The sequence below is a fragment of the Cervus elaphus genome, chromosome 13, assembly GCF_910594005.1.
Source record: "Cervus elaphus chromosome 13, mCerEla1.1, whole genome shotgun sequence".
NCBI lineage: Eukaryota > Metazoa > Chordata > Mammalia > Artiodactyla > Cervidae > Cervus > Cervus elaphus.
In genome coordinates this window covers 24,666,789-24,686,189 of record NC_057827.1, presented here as the reverse complement: position 1 = coordinate 24,686,189, position 19,401 = coordinate 24,666,789, and the positions used below count along the sequence as shown (strand labels likewise).

The following is a 19,401-nucleotide window of genomic DNA, read 5'->3' as shown; positions in this document are numbered from 1 at the left end:
TCCACTCCCCCACCAGTCCCAGCCTGGCCAACCACTGTGGTCAAGTAACCACCATCTTACTGCCACTTAGGCTGTGCCCTGCAGAGCACTGGACATTCTGGGGGATGTCAGGGAGTGGAGGGACTGCCCCAGCCTCGACTTCAGCCAGGGAGGTGACCCCCTATCTGCTTTAAACACTGCTTCTATGAAAGACATTACTTGGAAAAGGGGTCCTTGATAAAAGAAAGCCTGAATACTACTGAAGTAGCCGATGAGGCGGGCAGCCTACACTACAGGCCTGATTCCTGGCTGAAAAAGGGGGTGGCCTTTACTATTGGCAGGCAAGGCCATTAGTAGAACATGCCCAGGTGAGTCCCCTCCAAATCTTCTTGCCAAAATTCAGGGCAGCTGCTGAGCGGAAGGCCTGAGTTCTGGGGAGGGCTTTCATCACTGAGCTGGAGGGCAGGGCCTGGTCCCTGGTCCTCCGAGTTGGGCAGCACCTCTGCAGCGTGGCTCCAGCATCCCCACTGGGTCTGAGGCTGCAGTCGCTGGCAGGCAGGGCGGGGCAAGAGAGGAGGGGTTTCTGGCAACAGACAGGACTCGGGAGACACAGAGATACCCTGAGGGAGAGAAGAGCAGCAGGTTAGTGGGCCATTGCCTCAGGCCCTGAAATCCCGAACCTGAAGGTTGCCCATAGTGTGGCTGGCAGCTGCTGAAGGGCCCTGAGGCCATAGATGCACTGAAGCACAATGGTTAAGGGTACAGGCTCTGGAGATACACTGCCAGGTTCAAATCCCAGCTCAGCTACTCACTAGCTGTGAGAACTCGTGAATAACCTCTTTTAGTCTCAGTTTTTTCCTCTATAAAACGGTGATGATGACAACAAAGCCCACTTCACAGGGTTGCCGCAGGGCTGATGAGTTAATACATGTAAAGTACCAAGAATGGGGTTGGGCACGCAGTAAGCATTCAGTAAATCTCGTTTATTAATATGCTTTTTTACGGCAGCTTGAGGAAAACATGAAGGTCACCAGTTCCAAGCCCATCTACTTAGGGAGCCCCCCCCCCCGGGGTAGCCATGCCTCCCCTCTATTCTCACTGTCCCCCACCTCCCGGCAATACGGAGCACCAGAAGGGAATTTCCTGAAGGCCCCCGCTACCTTCCACCCTGTACTCTGAAAGCAAGTCTTAAGATTCCCCCCTCCACCCCATGGCTGTGAAGGCGTTTAGGTAGAGGTGGGGGTGGACTTAACTTCCCAGGGCCCCACCCCTCTCCCCAAGGAGGTTACGGTCCTCTTCATCCCTCCGCTTCAGCTCCTCTCCATCCCTAATCAGGATTAGGTAGCCCGGGATCTAAAAGGCATGAGATTCTCGGGAGACCAGAGCTTACTCACCCCCTCCGTTTCCAATAGAAGCCTGGGGACCACTCCGAGGGAAGTGGCGAGAGCCTGGGCGCGCACCTGGTACACTGTAGCCAGCTCCAGAGAAGCGGGGGGCGATGTCCAGGGCGTGGGCTGGTTCCGGGGCTCTGGGGGTGTCTGCGTTCCACAACAGGCTTGAGGCGGCGTCCAAAGGGCCGCATCAGGGGCTCTTCCTTGAGAGAGCTGCGGGGGCGACTGCATCCCGGGGCAGTAAGGGGGTGTCAGCCAGGGTCCCATGTCGGGGACCCTGCTCCCCAGGCGCTCGGGCGCCGCTAGGGCCTCGGGGCAGACGGGCGGGGACCCCCAGGACACAGCGGCACCGGCGGCCGAGCCGGAGCAGCAGCCTTGCCTCTGCGCCTCCGCGGGGCCGCCGTCGAGGCACAGCGCGCAGCCCCGAGAGGGCGCCGCGTCACTGCGCTGACGGCGCCGGCGCTGCAGGCTCTCCTCGCTGAGGCCCAGCACGGCCGACAGGTGTCCGATGTAGCGGATGGCCAGGCGCAGCGTCTCGATCTTGGTCAGGCTCTGGCCAGCGGGCGCCACGGACGGAGGCAGAAAGCGGCGCAGCTCGTGGAGGGCGCGGGCGAGCGTGCGCATGCGCAGCTTCTCGCGCTCGCTGGCGCTCTGCCTCTGCCCGCCTGCCGGCCGGGTGCGCGCCCGGTTGGGTGCCGTCGAGGCGGCCTCTGCGGCGCTGCGGGCTGCGGCCGCGGGCTGCGAGGGCCCGCGGGCGCGGTCGCAGGGGCACGAGCCGGACGAGTCCGAGGAGGAGGAGGCTGGGGACGTGGAATCCGAGTCGCCGACCCAGCCCCAGCCCTGAGGGAAGATCCAGTGGTCGTTGCCGAGGAGGCTCTGCAGAGGAGGGGACTGGGCCATGGCCGGGGCTGGCTGCGGGCTCCTCGAGGCAGGCCGGGCCGGCCACCTCCAGGACTGAGCTTTTATTCGGACCAAAGGTGCGAGGTGGACCCCCGCCAGGTTGCGGAGAGGTGTCAAAACCCACAGAGCCCAGAGAAGGTCTGGGCAGGGGGGCCCTGGGAAAGCGGGCCCATTTGCGGAGGTGTGGATTCTGACTCCTCTGGGGGACTCTAATGGAGGTCCCTGCTGCCGGGGGAAGTGTGGGAGGGACACTTCGCATCTGGATGGAGCCGCGAAGCTTCTCACCATGTTCCCACCCACCCCGCCTCATCCACTGCTCCGGTGTGTGCACGGGACCCTGACAGTGGTGGGCAGTGCCACCGTCTGGGGGCGGCCAGGCAGTCCCTCAAATGACTCATGGACCCCTGCAAAGAGTGGCCGCCTCCCTCATCACGACCCTCCGGGAGGCTGTGCCCAGTAACTCCCACGTAGTGCCTACAAGTGTGCGGGGTAAGCGTCAAGACAAACGCCGCGGGACTTGCTCACGGTGATGGCGGGAGAGGGGGTTGGGGAAAGGAGGGGAGGAGGTACAGGTGGACCCTTCCTGGGTTCCCAGAACCCGCACTTGCTGCTTCGCTGAGTGATACCAAGAGGGTCATCTCACTGTCCACAGTTTTTTTCCCTGAAAAATAGGACAGAGGCAGCAGCCCGGAGGAGACATGGAGTGTAATGGGTGATGAAAATGAGGGAGGTTGGGCCCCCACGCAGGCCTGAATCAGATCCTCCTTATTTGCTGTGTGACCTTGGGGAGTTCATTTAACTCCTCTGAGGCTCATCCTCATGACAGTAATAACAAAATACCTGCCACCTAGGATGATTGCTGCTGCTAAATGGAACCATCCATGGGATCACATAGTGGGAGCCTGGCAAGTGGGCTAAATGTTTGCTACTATCATTTTCTAAAGAAAGTATCAATATTTATGTCTCAAGATGCTTGTGGGCATTAATCATTTAATTCATATTTGTTTAGCAACTGGTGAATGTCAGGCATGCCAGAGTGAACAAGATAGTTGTGGTCTCCGCTCTCCTGGGATTTCAGTCTTACTGGGAGCTATGTCAACATGTAATTAGTAGCTCCACCGTTAGCTCGCTGTGTGCCCTTGGGCAGCTCTGAGCCTGAGCTCTTAAAAAGGGAGTAATAATTATAGTATCTGCTCACAGGACTGTTTTACAGTCTTATACTATAACCTTTGACACAGTAAAGTTTAAAAGTGCCCACTCCTCAGCAATAATTGCACTTTAAAGGAGGTGTCAGTGTTCTTCATATCTTCAGAGAAAAGGCTGAAATCCAAGGCTAAAGGCCAAGTGGGGACCAGGAATGGTTGAGGTCTGGCCACGAAGGCAGAGAGGTCACAGCTGGGCCTTGAACCGTGATTAGGACTTGGGTAGGGAGAGAGGCAGGCAGGTGGAGAGCATTCTGAATATGGGAACTCCATAAGCAGAGGCCTGGCAGGGGCCTTCCCAGCGTGCTCCGGTGTGCCAGGGTGATGTGAACAGCACAAGCTCACCTTGGCTGGGGCCAGGCTAAGAAGGTGGATCTTACTCCTGAGGCAAGGGGGAGCCAAGTGACTTTTGAGCAGAAGTGTGACCAAAAAAAAAAAAAAAAAAACTCAGCATTCAGTAACTAAAAGTTAATGTGATGATGTTTCAAGAGTAGGTTAACCCGCACCAGCCTAAAGTAATAAATGGCCTTGTGGTATTTTTGTGACTGTTTAAAAATTAACTGTTACTTACACCAATTATATAACAATACATTCTCTTTATGAGAAATGGAAACATAAAGCTGGAGTCCCTATAACCGCTCCCCAAGGGTCATGTGTCCTTCCAGACTTGGTCCCTGTGCACTCCCAGAAACATTTGTATCCTTAGAAAACACATGGTATAAATGAGATAACATTATGGCAAGTTGTCTGTGATTTGCTTTTTCTCATTCAACAGTGTCCTTAGAGCCTTCCATGTCAGGACGTGTTTAGCTGACTCACAGTTGGTCTTAGTTGATTTAAGTGTTCATCTGTTTAAATCTTACTGTGTAATTCTAACTGGAAAAAAAAATAATGGTAGGAGGTGCAGATATCGTTCAATGATGAAATTATACCACTTTCTCCTCAGAACTTAATTCTTTAAATATTGGAGAAAATATGCCCAAGTTAACTACTCTATGATGAAATAATAATTGACATTGAATAAGATTGGTCAGGGCACCTGTTTTTAGTTTAACTACTATAATAATGAGGGGACATATTTAATTTGTTCATCACACAAAAATAAGGTGGAATCAATCAACAATGGCCTTGATTTCAAACAGGAGAGAAGCAATTAGTTATGCAATATTTCATGATTTAAAAGGGTTTAAACCAAGGTTAAAAAAATAATCCTGGGTACTTCCCTGGTGGTCCAATGGTTATGACTCCTTGCTTCCAAGGCAGGGTGCATGAGTTCAATCCCTGGTTGAGGAGCTAAGATCTTACGTGCTGCATGGAGCAGCCAAATAATAATAATTTAAAAAATAATAATCCTTTTTTCCTAAAGGGAGAGAGACTTAGAAAATAGTCCTACACTTTTAAGGATTAAAATAATGGCAAATCATTATTTATCCAAGGCTGCACAATACTTTAAAGATATTGACATATACTATCAGGAAATTTATGTAGATGTAATTGACTGTTATAAACAGGATTCATCAGGTTTCATGTATATTTCTTGATCTGGATTCTGGAGTGTCAAATTGAGGTGCTATTGATCTTGAGTGCTCCAGCTCACCTCTTTTCACTGCAATATAGTATTCATAGCATGCTCACACCACAGTCAGTCCCTTTTTAATGCACCTTTGGCGTGTTTTTAGTTTTTGCCAAAGAGTGCTGCTTTGTGCACAGGCAACTAGGTATGGAGTGGTAGAGTGGCCTTGTGATTCCCAGGAAGGAACAAGCCTGGAGGGATCTCCTGTGAAAGCACTTGGTGAGTTAGGGGAGTTCACCATTGGCAGAGCCCTGCATACTGTCCTTTCCTCTTCAGGATAGCCTGGCTTCCTTCTGTCTTAGTTTGACTTAGTCCTACAGCCCAGGCCTCAGTCTGACTGTGGGATGGCAGAGCATAAGTTCTGGGAGGTGAGGCCCTGGAGCTGGTCTGCTGTGGCCCCTGGCTCTTTGCTGGGCCCCTCAGCCAGGCTCCGGGAGCACAGGGGCACACTGCTGGCCCCACTCAGCATTGGGAGGCAGTGTGGTTTAATGATTAGGAGCCTGGACTGTAGAATCAGTTAGACCTGGGTTTAAAGTCCAGGCTTCATCCTTTCCCAGCTGTCAGAGCTTGAGCAACTTAACCTCAGTTTTCTCGTCTGTTAAGTGGGGATTCTCATTTCCAGGGCAATTATTGGTGCAAAAGCAAGATAACGCATGTCTGGGAACTTTCCTAGCTATCTAGTGGTTAGGACACTGTGCTTCCAACATCACAGGCATGGGTTCAGTTCCTGGTCGGGGAACTAGGATCCAGCATGCCGTACGGTGTGGCCAAAAAATAATTAAAAAATAATAAACTTGTTAAAAAAATTAATCTGTTATTCAGTCACTCAGTTGTGTCTGACTCTTTGTGACCCCATGGACTGCAGCACACCAAGCTTCCCTGTCCTTCACCATCTCCCAGAGTTTGCTCAAACTCATATCCTTTGAGTCAGCAATGCTGTTCAGCCATCTTGCTCTCAATCTTTCCCAGCATCAGGGTCTTTTCCAATGAGTCAGCTCTTCGCATTGGGTGGCCAAAGTATTGAAGCTTCAGCTTAAGCATCAGTCCTTCCAATGAATATTCAGGACTGTTTTCCTTTAGGATTGACTGGTTTGATCTCCTTGCAGTCCAAGAGACTCTCAAGAGTCTTCTCCAACACCACACTTCAAAAGCATCAATTCTTCGACACTCAGCCTTCTTTATGGTCCAACTCACATCCGTAAATGACTACTGGAAAAACCATAGCTTTGGTTATATGGACCTTTGTGGGCAAAGTGATGCCTCTGCTTTTTAGTATGCTGTCTAGGTTTGTCATTGATTTTCTCCCAAGAAATCACCATCTTTTAATTCTATGGCTTCAGTCATCGTCTGCAGTGATTTTGGAGCCCAAGAAAATAAAGTCTCTCACTGTTTCCATTTTATCCCCATCTATTTGCCATGAAGTGATGGGACTCCTTAAAAGGAAAAGGTAATGTATGTCATCACCACCATGTTATAGAGCCTTTGTTTATAAGTCTTGCTTACAGCAAGTTCGGGGCAGCAGAATGAAGAGGGTTAAGGACGAGACTGCATTGTGGTAAGATGGCTGACAGCTTCATCTGTGGCCCCAGAAGATGGTTCCTTCCTCCCTCACTCTTGCACCAGGCCTCGGGCATCCTGCCCTAACCCCCTCCTCCAACTTCAGCCTGTCTTCTCCGTGGACCCAGCATGGGGTTTGTCCTCAGCAGGGCACTCCAGCTCCCGGCCTGTGGCAGGGCTCACCAGTGCTGCAGGGCAGCGGCAATGGAAGAGTTCTAGGTGTTGGAGCCGAAACCAGAGCCAACTGGCCCAACCAAGGCCAGAAAGCAGAGAATCTGAATCAGCTTCTCCTGGTGGACTGGGTCCTGGCCCAGGTACTCTGCCCATTTGCTCTCTGGTCCTGAGACCCTCAAGCCTTCTTCCTTGTGTGCCTGAAGCAGCCCTGGGTGCTGCATGAACAAGCGAGGTCTGGGCCCCAGGGCTTCCAGCTGGGCAGTCTCCATTTCTCTTTCATTTGACTCGCCTGGTGAAAGGAAGGATATCTATGGCTGTGTGCTGTTAGATAAGGTGGTTAATTTTTGAGCCTCAGCATGATAGTGACACCAGTTTCACCCCCTTCCTTCCTATGATAGAAGGAGGTGGTAGATGGATCAGGGAACCATGGTCAGTAGAATGTTGATTAGTGTGGCAGACTCTTCTGGTTGTCCACACAGTGTCTGTTATTGCCTCTATTCTTCTTTCTTCTTTAATAACGGCTCTGTATTATGGAGGGTGATGTGCCCAACTGAAAACTATATTTCCCAGCCTCTCTCGCAGATTGAATCAACAATAAGATGTTAGTAGAAATATTGTATGGGGTTTCTAGGAAAACTTTTTAAAGCAGAGAGGTACACTCCTCTGACTCTTACTCTCTTCTGTCATCCTGGAAAACGGCTGTGATGTCTGGAGCTTCAGCAGCTTTTTTGTGACCCTCAAGCATTCTCAAGGACAAAAGTCACATCTAAGGAAAGCCTTCCTCAGTGATCAGTGCAAAGAAATAAGAGGAAAACAATAGAATGGGGAAAAGTAGTGATCTCGTCAAGAAAATTAGAGATACCAAGGGAACATTTCATGCAAAGATGGGCTCAATAAAGGACATGGTATGGACCTAACAGAAGCAGAAGATATTAAGAAGAGGTGGCAAGAATACACAGAAGAACTGTACAAAAAAGATCTTCACAATCCAGATAAACATGATGATCACTCACCTAGAGCCAGACATCCTGGAATGTCAAGTCAAGTGGGCCTTAGCAAGCATCACTATGAACAAAGCTAGTGGAAGTGATGGAATTCCAGCTGAGCTATTTCAAATCCTAAAAGATGATGCTGTGAAAGCACTGTGCCCAATATGCCAGCAAATTTGGAAAACTCAGCATTGGCCACAGGACTGGAAAAGGTCAGTTTTCATTCCAATCCCTAAGTAAGGCAATGCCAAAGAATGTTCAAACTACTGCACAATTGCACTCACTCATCTCACACACTAGTAGAGTAATGCTCAAAATTCTCCAAGCCAGGCTTCAATAGTACATGAACCATGAACATCCAGATGTTCAAGCTGTATTTAGAAAAGGCAGAGGAGCCAGAGATCAAATTGCCAACATCCATTGGATCATCAAAAAAGCAAGAGAGTTCCAGAAAAACATCTACTTCTGCTTTTTTGACTATGCCAAATCCTTTGACTGTGTGGATCACAATAAACTGTGGAAAATTCTTCAAGAAATGGGAATACCAGACCACCTGACCTGTCTCCTGAGAAATCTGTATACAAGTCAATAAGCAACAGTCAGAACTGGACATGGAACAACAGACTGGTTCCAAATCCGGAAAGGAGTATGTCAAGGTTGCATATTGTCACCCTGCTTATTATATGCAGAGTGCATCATGCAAAATGCCGGGCTGGATTAAGCACAAGCTGGAATCAAGATAGCTAAGAGAAATATCAATAGCCTCAGATATGCAGATGACACTACCCTTATGGCAGAAAGCGAAGAATAGCTAAAGAGCCTCTTGATGAAAGTAAAAGAGAAGAGTGAAAAAGTTGGCTTAAAGCTCAACATTCAGAAAACTAAGATCATGGCATCTGGTCCCATCACCTGATGGCAAATAGATGGGGAAACAGTGGAAACAGTGAGAGACTTCATTTTCTTGGGCTCCAAAATCACTGCAGATGGTGACTGCAGCCATGAAATTAAAAGACGCTTGCTCGTTGGAAGGAAAGCTATGATCAACCTAGACAGCATATTAAAAAGCAGAGACATTGCTTTGCCAACAAAGGTCCGCCTAGTCAAAGCTATGGTTTTTCCAGTAGTCATGTATGGATGTGAGTGTTGGACTATAAAGAAAGCAAAGCACCAAAGAATTTATGCTTTTGAACTGTGGTGTTGGAGAAGACTCTTGAGGGTCCCTTGGACTGCAAGGAGATCCTGCCAGTCAATCCTAAAGGAAATCAGTCCTGAATATTCATTGGGAGGACTGATGCTGAAGCTGAAACTGAAACTCCGATACTTTGGCCACCTGATGCAAATAACGGAGTCATTTGAAAAGAGCCTGATGCTGGGAAAGATTGAAGGCGGGAGGTGAAGGGGATGACAGAGGATGACATGGTTAGATGGCATCACTGACTCAATGGATGTAAATTTGAGTAAGCTCTGAGAGTTGGTGACAGACACAGAAGCCTGGCGTGCTACGATCCATGGAGTCGCAAAGAGTCGGACACGACTGAACAACTAAACTGAACTGAACTGAAAGAGATTCTGGTAGGCTGGAATGACTCATGAGATCTGATTACTAATAAGATAGAATCAATAGAGCCCTATGTACCCTCCTTCTAAGTTCAGGGTCAGGAGGCATCGTGTAACTGGCAGCAACTGTGGAACAGGCATGGTGGTCGTTGCCTTCCAGGCACCAAGGGCATGAAAAATGTGATCCCATTCCCATTTTCAAGAAAAAGGGGATCTTTAATCAAGGAGACTGAGATGGTTAGATAGCATCACCAATTCAATGGCCATGAATCTGAGCAAACTCTGGGAGATGGTGAAGGACAGGGAAGCCAGGCGTGCAGCAGTCCATAGGGTCACAAAGAGTCAGACATGACTTAGTGACTGAACAACAACAACAAATCAAGGAGGCAATGGTCTCTTATTGCCTATGTGGGGTAAGTGGTCAAACCTGGGGGCCATAGTTTACGATGGCAGGAACAAACCTAGCTTAGGGGAGGGAGGTTAGTGAGGGGGCATGAAGCTGGGTCACCAGAGAAATAGACGAAGGACTCAGGAATGTTTCATGCAAAAAGGAAATTACACAGGAAATGTGAGCATCATCTCTAGGTGCTGGAGAAATACTCCAGGGAGAGTCTGAAGGACTTTCTAAGATCCCAGGGGCTGTCTTGGGCGGGGGGGGGGGTAGTGAGTGGACTGTTCCTGGAGGTAATCAAGAAGAGGCCAGATGGAGGGACTTCCCTGGTGGTCCAGTGGCTAAAACTCTCTGCTCCCAAAGCAGGGGGTGCAGATTTGATCCCTGGTCAGGGAACTAGATAGATCCCATATCATGCAACTAAGAGTTCACATACTACAACTGAAGACCCTGTGTGCTGCAGTTAAGACCTGGTGCAGCCAAATAAGTAAATTATATATGTGTGTGTGTGTGTGTGTGTGTGTGTGTGTGTGTGTGTGTGTGGTTTTAAAGAGGCTGGATGAGTACACATAGGAGCTGGAGTGGATGGCTGCTACTGCTTCTGCCAACACTGACCAAAAGTACCATAAAACGAGGTGCTTGGACCTGATGATCCCTGAGGAACTTTGAGAGCTGAGGCCAAGAATCAGCAGCTGTCCCCTCAGGGCCCTGGGCAGTCTCAGGGCCAGGGAGCCACGGGAGACCTGGCTTCAGGACATCTTTGGCCGGGGGAGGGCAGAAAGTGTTTCAGCGCTCGTGACACTCCTACCCCAGCTCTTCCTTGTGTCTGCGGCTTGCGCTCAGCTGGGCCTGCTCTCAGGTCCAGAATCACAAGGCCACGAGACCTTCAGCTTCGCTCACTCGTGTAGCACCAGTCAGCTGTGCGCAGAAGGGCAGGCAGCGTCCCCGTCAATACTCCGATTATAAGTGTTAGTCGTTCAGTCGTGTCTGACTCTTTGTGACACCACCGACTGCAGCCTGCCAGGCTCCTCTGTGCATGTGATTCTCCAGGCAAGAATACTGGAGTGGGTTGCCATGCCCTCCTCCAGGGGATCTTCCTGACCCAGGGATCGAACCTGAGTCTCTTAGGTCTCCTGCACTGGTATGTGGGTTCTTTACCATCTGTGCCACCTGAGGCCCCTGTCCATCACCCCCTGATTGACGCCCCAGACCCCGGTCGGAGGAGAAGCGCAGAGAGGCCCAGGTTGGAGTCAGTGTGTTTTAGCTCCGGCCCTGCGAGAGGCTGGGGCAGGCCATGCCTCTGGTCAGCCTGCATTTGCTCGCGGCTCAGCACAGGCCTCAGCGTTTGTTTACCCCCAGCCCTGCTCCCAGAAGTTCTCCGCCTGCTGCTTCCCCCTGGGCAGGCCTGCGGGGCCCTGGGGAACAGGCCCGGGCCCTGGAGCTGGTTGCAGGGCTGGCCTCTGCCCCGCAAGTCTTCTTCCCTCCTGCGTCCCTTCCCGGCCCTGGGGTGGTCCGGCGGTGGGAACGTGGGGGTGGGCAGCAGGCTGCAGGGGCCACCGTGTGGTATTCTCATTACCAGCCACCACGCGGGCCGGCCCGGCCGCCCCGTTGGCCACGGTGGCTGCCTTCACACCTCCTGTTGCCTGTTGACACAAGGCCGCCTCCTCCGGGGCAGAAGGTGTCGACTTGGGAACCAGGGTGTGCAGGGGCCTCCAAAACAGCCTGGCAGCAGGTCCCCTCAGGAACCCCAGAAAGCACTTCGGGGTTGGGGCGGGGGGCTGCAGGCCCTCCTCGTGGGAGGCTGAGGGTAAAGGCAGAGCCTGTGTCCCTGGGTTGGTGAGGGGGGTGATACTCAGGGGCCTGCGTGTGCCCCTTGCTTGCTCTGGGAGCTCTGAGTATCCAGCCCAGAACCCTTGACACTCTCCTCCCGTGGCTCCCGGGACGGGCGTGTGACTCTGGGCATAGCCAGGGAAGCCCAATGACCAGGCCCTGCCAGGCAGAGCACCATCAGCCTCACCCGGGGGTGCCCAGAGGCTGACAGCTACCCGGGAAGGGCACAGAGCAGCCCCGGGCACTGTCCTCACCCTGACCGGGCCCCACACGGGCCTGGCTGTGAGCACGTCCGCCCCCCATGGTGCCCAGCGTTGCCCACGGAAGTCTGTTCAGTGCTCAAACCCCAGGCCTGACAGCCTGCTATTCCCTGTCTTGCTGAGTGGGGAAATTGGGCCCAGAGAGGTCACTTTCTTTGCTTTAGGGCCCCCCAGAACCAGAATTCAAACCCACAAAGGCCATGCACACCCCCATGAGGAAACATCGTTCCTGACCAGGGGGCTGAGACTCGGGGTGGTGGGGCTGGGGGTGGGGGGTGGTGGTCGAGTCTCTACTGCTCTCTGGGAGCTGAGAGTTGGAGGAGGAGAAAGACAGTTGGCTCCAAGTCTGTGGGGGCCTGATGTGCTGGGAGACCATGGGCGACAGAGAGGTGCTACCTGGCCAGGTGATCAGGGTGGGAGGAAGGGAGGGCCCTGAAATTGTGGATTTTCTCCAAATGGGGGTGGGGTCTTCCTGGCTGAGGGGAAAGGTGTGAGCCTGTCTGGAAGCAGGGACGCTCAGGGGTAATTGGGGCGATGCCAAGCCGTCTGGAGCCCTGGGACAGAGGTGCGGAGGGTGGGAGGGGTGTGGACAAGAAAGTGGGAGCTGGGTGGGGTTGGAAAGTCCTGCTGAGTGAGGAGTTTGGGTTCTTGAGGAGGCAGTGAGATCCCACAGAAATTCTGAGGAGGGGGAGGGGTTGGAAGGTAAAGAGATGGAGGCAGAGAAACGAGACTGTGGTCACATCAGGGCGAAGGCTGTCTAAATTGGATACAGGCAGGGGCCCTGGGTGGGCCAAGGATCATAGGAGGTCATGTGGGCAAAGATGGCTGGGGGTGCATGGGAGAGGCCAGGGCCACAGGCATCCAGGGAGTGTCCAGCAGGCAGGGGGCAGGGAGGTGCACACCTTGTTCTTCCTCCAACAAGAAGGCTAGGCCAAGGAGGCAGTGTGGAAGGGTCTGCAGAGGCCCCAGGGTGGCCTGGTCCAGCTCCTGGGGCAACAAGTCTCAGCAGAGACGGCTCAAGCCTAGGGCCAGCCATGCCTGGGCTCAGTGCCCACCTTTTAGCCTCAGTCTCCTCATCTATGAAATGGGTGTCCTTGTTGGGAGGATTAGATGTAGCATCATATGTTCATCACGGGGGACTCCACGAGTATTGCCTGCCTGTCCTGCTGGAGAGGAGAGGCCATCTGTGGTCTTGCAGCTCTTGGGAGGGACAAAGTGGGAGAAGGAGAGGCACTAACTCTGCAGGCTCTGCAAGGGGAGAGTCAGCGGCCCCAGCCCGATTGCCGAGAGCCTTAAGGGGGCCTGGGTCCACCATCTCTGCTACCAGAGTGCAAACAACAGAGGCAAGGGGGTTGCGAAGTCTTTTCCTCCCTCCCTCCCTTCCTTTTCTTTCTTTTCTAATTTATCAAAGCAATAATAATCACTACAGAGAAGCGAGACTTGGGCTTCCCTGGTGGCTCAGTGGTAAAGAACCCGCCTGCCAATTCAGGAGACGAGGGTTCATCCCCAGGTCTGGAAGATCCCCTGGAGAAGGAAATGGCAACTCAGTCTGTATTCTTGCCTGGGAAATCCCATGGACAGAGGAGCCTGGTGGGCTACAGTCCATGGGGCCTCAAAGAGTCAGACATGACTTAGCGACTAAACAACAAGAAAGTATAGATGATCAAAATGAAGGGAATTTTAAAGCCCCCACTTCCATCCACCCAGAGAGGACCAGGTTCACACTTAGTCTATATCTCTGCATCCTAACCTTTTCTAAGGATCCCTACAAACACGGAACATGGAGATGGAAGCATTAAGGAAGCATACTGCGTTCTTTGAGCTTCCCAAGTGGCGCAACGGTAAAGAATCCACCTGCCAACGCAGGAGACACAAGAGATGTGGGTTCAATCCCTGGGTTGGGAAGATCCCCTGGAGTAGGAAATGGCAACCCACTCCAGGATTCTTGCCTGGAGAATTCCATGGATAGAGGAGCCTGGCAGCTTATAGTCCATGGCATCACATTGAGTTGGACACAACTGAGCACACCCACACTGAGTTCTTTTGCCCATTTTTTTGAAGCTTCTGGTAATAGATATTCTTGTTTTTAAAACAGCTTTATTGAGATGTAATTCACATACCATACATTCACCTGTTTAAAGTGTACAATTCAGTAGTTTTTGTATATTACATTCAAAATTCCTTTAAATTGCAGTAAATATATTTTGTATAACATAAGATTTGCCATCTTAACCATTGTTAAGTATGCAGTTCAGTGGCATTAATTGCATTTCCAATGTTGTACAACCATCATCATTTCTATTTCCAAAACTTTTTCATCATCTCAAGCAGAAACTGAACCCATTAAGTAAAAACTCCCCTTTACCACCAGCCCCTCAGCCCCTGGTCACCTCTCATCTGCTTCCTGTCTCTATAAATTTATCTGTTTTAGGTATCTTGTATAAGTATAAGCATACAGTATTGTTCTTTGGTGTGTCTGGCTTATTTCATAATGTCATCAAGGTTCATCTGCAGGGTAGCATGTACCCAAGCTTCGTTCCTTCTTATGGTCAAATAATAGCCCATTGTCCATTTATGCCACATTTTGTTCACTCATCAGTTGATAGACGTTTGGGCTGTTTCCACCTTTCTGATGTTATGAACAATGCTGCTATGAATGTTGGCAGACAAGCATCTATTTTAGCCTCTGCTTTCAGTTCCTTTGGCTGTATAAAGTGCATGTTGTTTTGCGACCAACTTCTCTCACTAATGCATTAATAACTTTCCAAAAAATTGGAGTATAATTGCTTCACTATCTTGTGTTAGTTCCTGCTGTACAAGGAAGTGAATAGGTATATGTATCCATATAACCCCTCCCCCGTGGCCCTCCCTCACCCCCTCATCCCACCCATCTAGGTCATAACAGAGCCCTGAGCTGAGCTTCCTGTGCTACACAGGGTATGCATAACCTTTTCCAGGTCACTAGATTTATTTCTGCAATGAGATTTTGAAGTCCTCCCTGGTGTGACAGTAACTGTTTAGGTAACAAATTTTGTAGTATATACTGAGATGCCTTGAAGTTTTGCACATAGGTATATATCCGTGTACCTATACTTTTAAACTGCACATGTCACATGTGAATGCAAACTCCTTGTAAAAGTTTTAAACCTTATAGATATGATTAACATCTCTATATCAGCCCTCAGAACCCAGCCCTGCCCCACCCACACACCAGATAAGTCCTAGATCTTGGCCTTGGTGAGTATGCATTTATGCACACGCATGCTGTGGATCCTTACAAAATGCACGGTAGGGGTTGGTCTTTAGATTTTTCTTCTCTTTTGCTTTTCCTTATATCAATCAAGTCACATGGAAGGAATTTTTCTGCAGTTTGGATCTGTCACTCAGCAGTAAGGCTTCACTTGCACCTTTAATCTTTTCTTATCAGGATGAATTCCCCATCAGGGAAATCACTGGGCAAAGGGCATGCTGAGGCTGTTCTGAAGCCTGGGGCCAGCCTTGGGGAGGGCCGGGGGGTGGGGGCAGAGGTGGGGGTTGTCAAGGCCAACCTGGTTGTGGGAGGCAAGCAGCAGGTGTCGGCACTCCTGGGGGCCTCCGCCAGCTGGGCCGCCCGTGCTGGGTGCTGACTGTGCACTCCCAGGGCCTGGGGTGAGGCATGATCTCCAAGGGTGAAGGAACTTCCTGGGCTCTGCCAAGGGCTGGACTTGGATTTCTCTTGGTGGGTTTATCCTACACTCAGTAGGCACATACTCAGTACTGACCATGTAAGACCCTTCTTCTGTTTATAATCTGGTCAACTTAAGCCCTGGCTTCCCACGTGGTGCTAGTGGTAAAGAACCTGCCTGGCAGGTTCTTTGCAAGAGACATAAGAGACTCAAGTTCTATCCCTGGGTTGGGAAGATCCCCTGGAGGAGGGCCTGGCACCCACTCCAGTATTCTTGCCTAAAGAATCCCATGGATTGAGGAGTCTGGAGGGCTACAGTCCATAGGGTTGCAAAGAGGCAGACATGACTGAAGTGACTTGGCATGCATGCATGCAACTTAAGCTTTATCCTCGCTGCCTACACGTTCTCCACTCTGTTAAGGGCTGTCTTCCAGTCTCTGACAAAGGATTCTATGCTCAGAAGCTCTTCACTTCCCCAGACCCTACCCAGACACCCCAGCCCACTCCCAGGAGCCCCCATTCTGCTCTATATTAGGTCTGAAGTTAGATACCCCAGAAGGGAGGTGATGTGCTCCTTCCCCAGCCCTTGGGAAGGACAACCTGGAGCTGACTGAGGCCCCGAGCCACCCAGTGACTTGGCTGGAGCCTCACCATTGTCCTGGCAGCTCACTGTTCTGCTGCACAGTCAGCCAGGGCAGGCGTGGGGTTAGAAGGAGCCAGAAACCTGTGTATCCTGCCCGGAGGAAGCGCCATCCTGTGCTTTCTGCAGCTGCTGGTGCTGGATGTGCCCAGTTTGCCGCTGAGTTGGGCCTGTCAATCCTTAGGGGGAGCTGGCGAGCCTAGAGTTTTGGTCAGCTCGTGGTCTGATTGCTTTCAACCTCTGCTTCCAGGGGTATGTAGGGAAAGTAGGGAGACCTGAGCCCGTCTGCCTTCTCCTCATTCTTCTGGGTTCCATCTTGCTTTACCTTTCTGCACACAGGTGTATGTCTTTCCCAGTGGACAGATAAGCACATTGGGGTCCAGAGAGAACAAATGGACTGTCTCGGGTCACAGAGCCCATCACACTGGCACGAAGTCAGCCTCACCCATTTCTTAAGCCAGCCCTAGCGTCTCTGATATATCTGCTTAGCTCCCAGTGCCCACCACCTCCTCCCAGCACTGGCCCTGGCCCCAGAAAAATAAATAAATAAGTCCTCTAACAATGGCAGGAGGTCGGCCCAGCCTAGATCCCAAGATCCCAGGTAGCTGGGCAGCGCCCTCTGCTGTCTGTGACTGGGAATGCAAGGACACTGGACACCCAGGGGCAGCTCTCTGGCCTGAGACCATGCTTTGCAATCAAGGCATGCTGTCTCCCAGGACATCCCAGCAGGCAGTTGGGAGTCCTTGCTCCATTTTACAGCTATACTAACTGAGGGGCCGTGTGACAAGTTTCCCTGTATTCATATGTCTGCATCTTTGCTTTGGGCTGGTTCAGCTACTTCACCCCTTTCATGCCCGGATTCCCCATGTTTCACTATAAGGCTCAGACCTTCCTCCATTTACCCAGATGCAGTGAAGAAGCATAAACGTGACACCCCTAAGGGGAGAGACACAATCTATTTTCCCTGCCTTCTTGGCCTGGCCCAGCTCCCAGAACTGGCACTTCCTCCCCAGCCTTACCAGAAATCTGACAGATCTCTCTCCTTTCTTCCCACCCCCTCCCTCCTCATCACCCCTCTGCCTTCTTCCTGTGACTTTCACTGGCTGCGCATTCCAGCTGATCCATGACCAAGATAATCAGATTATCATGGGTCCAGAATAATCTATTCCATATGGCTTGCCAAGCCAGTGGCTCCGGGAGCTAAAGGTGTGAGGGGAGGGTGGTGATCTCAGTTGGAAGGGGCTTCCTGGGAGCCTTGGGGGCCTTCACTGGGAGCTGATGGGGAAGGAGGGAGGTGGAGGGGAAGCTGGGAGCCTTCCTGCTGGGCCCTCTGATGGCTCTGGGCTCCAGGCGGCTGCAGCCCCACCTCCAACACAAGCACAGCCTCATCTGTCCAAGACACAGTGGAGCGTAGGCTCCATGGTGGGGGCTGGGCATTCCCCATGCCCCTTCCACTCTCCTGATTGGAGGGGGCTCACTGTAGGGCACAGCTTCTCAAAAGTGGCCCAGCTTCATCGTTCTCAGGACATTTCACTTTACATACCTGGAATCTCCTCCAGGGTTTCTGGCCCAAGCAGGTCCAGGGTGGATCTGGAAATGCTTTACATTTTTAACATCTCAACAGATCCAGGTGACTTGTAGCAAGGTTTCAGGGGGCCTTGAGGACTAGGGAGCATCACCCCCTCTTTCTGCACCCTCACACTTGAGGCGGCCCTCCAGGAGGAAAGGAGCCACTGGAGGTTTCCAGAGGAGACAGGGGAGCTGGTGTGAGGACAGGACACTCACTTTGGTCCCAAAGAGCACCAGACGGACCCTGGCTCTGCCCCTACTGGCCATGTGACATAGGACCACACCCTGCACCTCCATTGCCTTAACTACCAAGTGAAGCAGCGACATCCACATCACAGCACGCTTGTGAGCTGGGATCCGGCCGAGGCCCAGCTCAATGCCAGGCCCCAAGTGACCGCAGGGACATGCATGTGGCGCTGCTCGAAGTATGGTCTGTGCAGGATGATTTGATACCCTTGCAACATCAGCACAGCAGGTATTCAAGGAAGAGACGGAGACTGAGTTACCCAAGTGACACAGGTGGTATGTGGCAGAACAGGGATCCGACTCTAAGCTACACCCCTAGGAGGGGGTCCTAGGCTACCTAAAGGTGGGGCTTCATGAGCAACAATCACTCTCCTTGAAAGGGCCTTTCTCTCAGACCTGTGCCGAGGTGTGGCGGGAAGATCCCCGGCAGCAGGGAACACCCAAATTAGGAGCCTCCCAGGAGGTGTCCCTGCTGATGCTAAACAGGCTGGCAGTAGGAGAGCTGCTTCCTTCTCCTGGGGCCTCTGGCTCCGGCGGGGTCGGGATTAGGGGCTGCGAGGGGAAGACTGACATTGCACCTTTGATTAGCACTCTCCTGTCAGAGGGGCTGGGAGCTGGGAGGGGGCAGAGGCCAGGATCCAGGCTCGACCAGAGGCAGCCGGCTGGCTTCTAACGGGAAGGCTGAGACCCAGGCCCCAGTCCAAGGGGGTGCTGCCCTGTCCTGCCTGCCCCCACCCTGGCGAGGACCCCCTGAACTCTCACCTCTGCTCAGTGGGGCTGCCCCAAGGCCTCATTTCCCAGCCTTACACGTTGGCAGGCAAAGGCAGGCTCGGGCCGGGAGAGCAGGAGCCACTGGTTCTGGCACTTGTCAAAACACAGGCCCCAGAGGTGTGAAGGCCTCAGCCCAGCGGGAGTGCGTGTGGGCCCTGCCGCCCGGAGAACTCATTAACTGGGGCAACTCCCTAATGAACCCACCGGAGGGGCTGGCGATAAGAAGATCAAAGGTGCGAGAGGCATGGGGGCCCGGGGAAGAGGGAGGCCAGCTGATGGGAGCCTGGAGAGCCCAGGCTCCGGCTTGGGGGTCCCTCCTTTGCCCCCACTTGGCTTCATCAGGCCCACTGACCATAGCCTTGCACACACTGGGCCTTGAGGGGTCACAGGAGAGGGAGGGATTCCAGCTGGCACCTCCAATTTGTCAGCCTTGGAGCTGAAGATGGAAAGACTGAGGTTGAGGGCGGAACCCTCCCACCCACCCCGCCTCTCTCATGTAGGTTTTTTTTGTGAGTTCTTGGCCTCCAAGGACACCCCTGAGTCCTTTTAACCCTCTCTCAACCCTGACACCCGAGATCTTCCCGTCACAAGCCACGCATGGTATCCCTCTCTTGCTCCATAGCTTTTGGTGGCTCCCATGTAAGTGAGCAATGAATGTTAACTGTTGGCTCTCAGATCTGAGCATCCTCAGGGGTGAGAGCTGTGTTT

At 52.1% G+C, this 19,401-nt stretch overlaps 1 protein-coding gene across 1 annotated transcript; it reads right to left on the bottom strand.

The window, feature by feature from the left end:
* On the bottom strand, positions 1-2,270 carry MESP2 (mesoderm posterior bHLH transcription factor 2). Its single transcript, XM_043922656.1, has 2 exons — positions 1,440-2,270; positions 1-599 (listed from the first exon to the last, which is right to left on the bottom strand). Exons 1-2 carry the CDS (start codon positions 2,268-2,270, stop codon positions 330-332), a joined length of 1,101 nt encoding a protein of 366 aa, XP_043778591.1. The 3' UTR covers positions 1-329.
* Between the last annotated feature and the right edge of the window lie 17,131 nt (positions 2,271-19,401).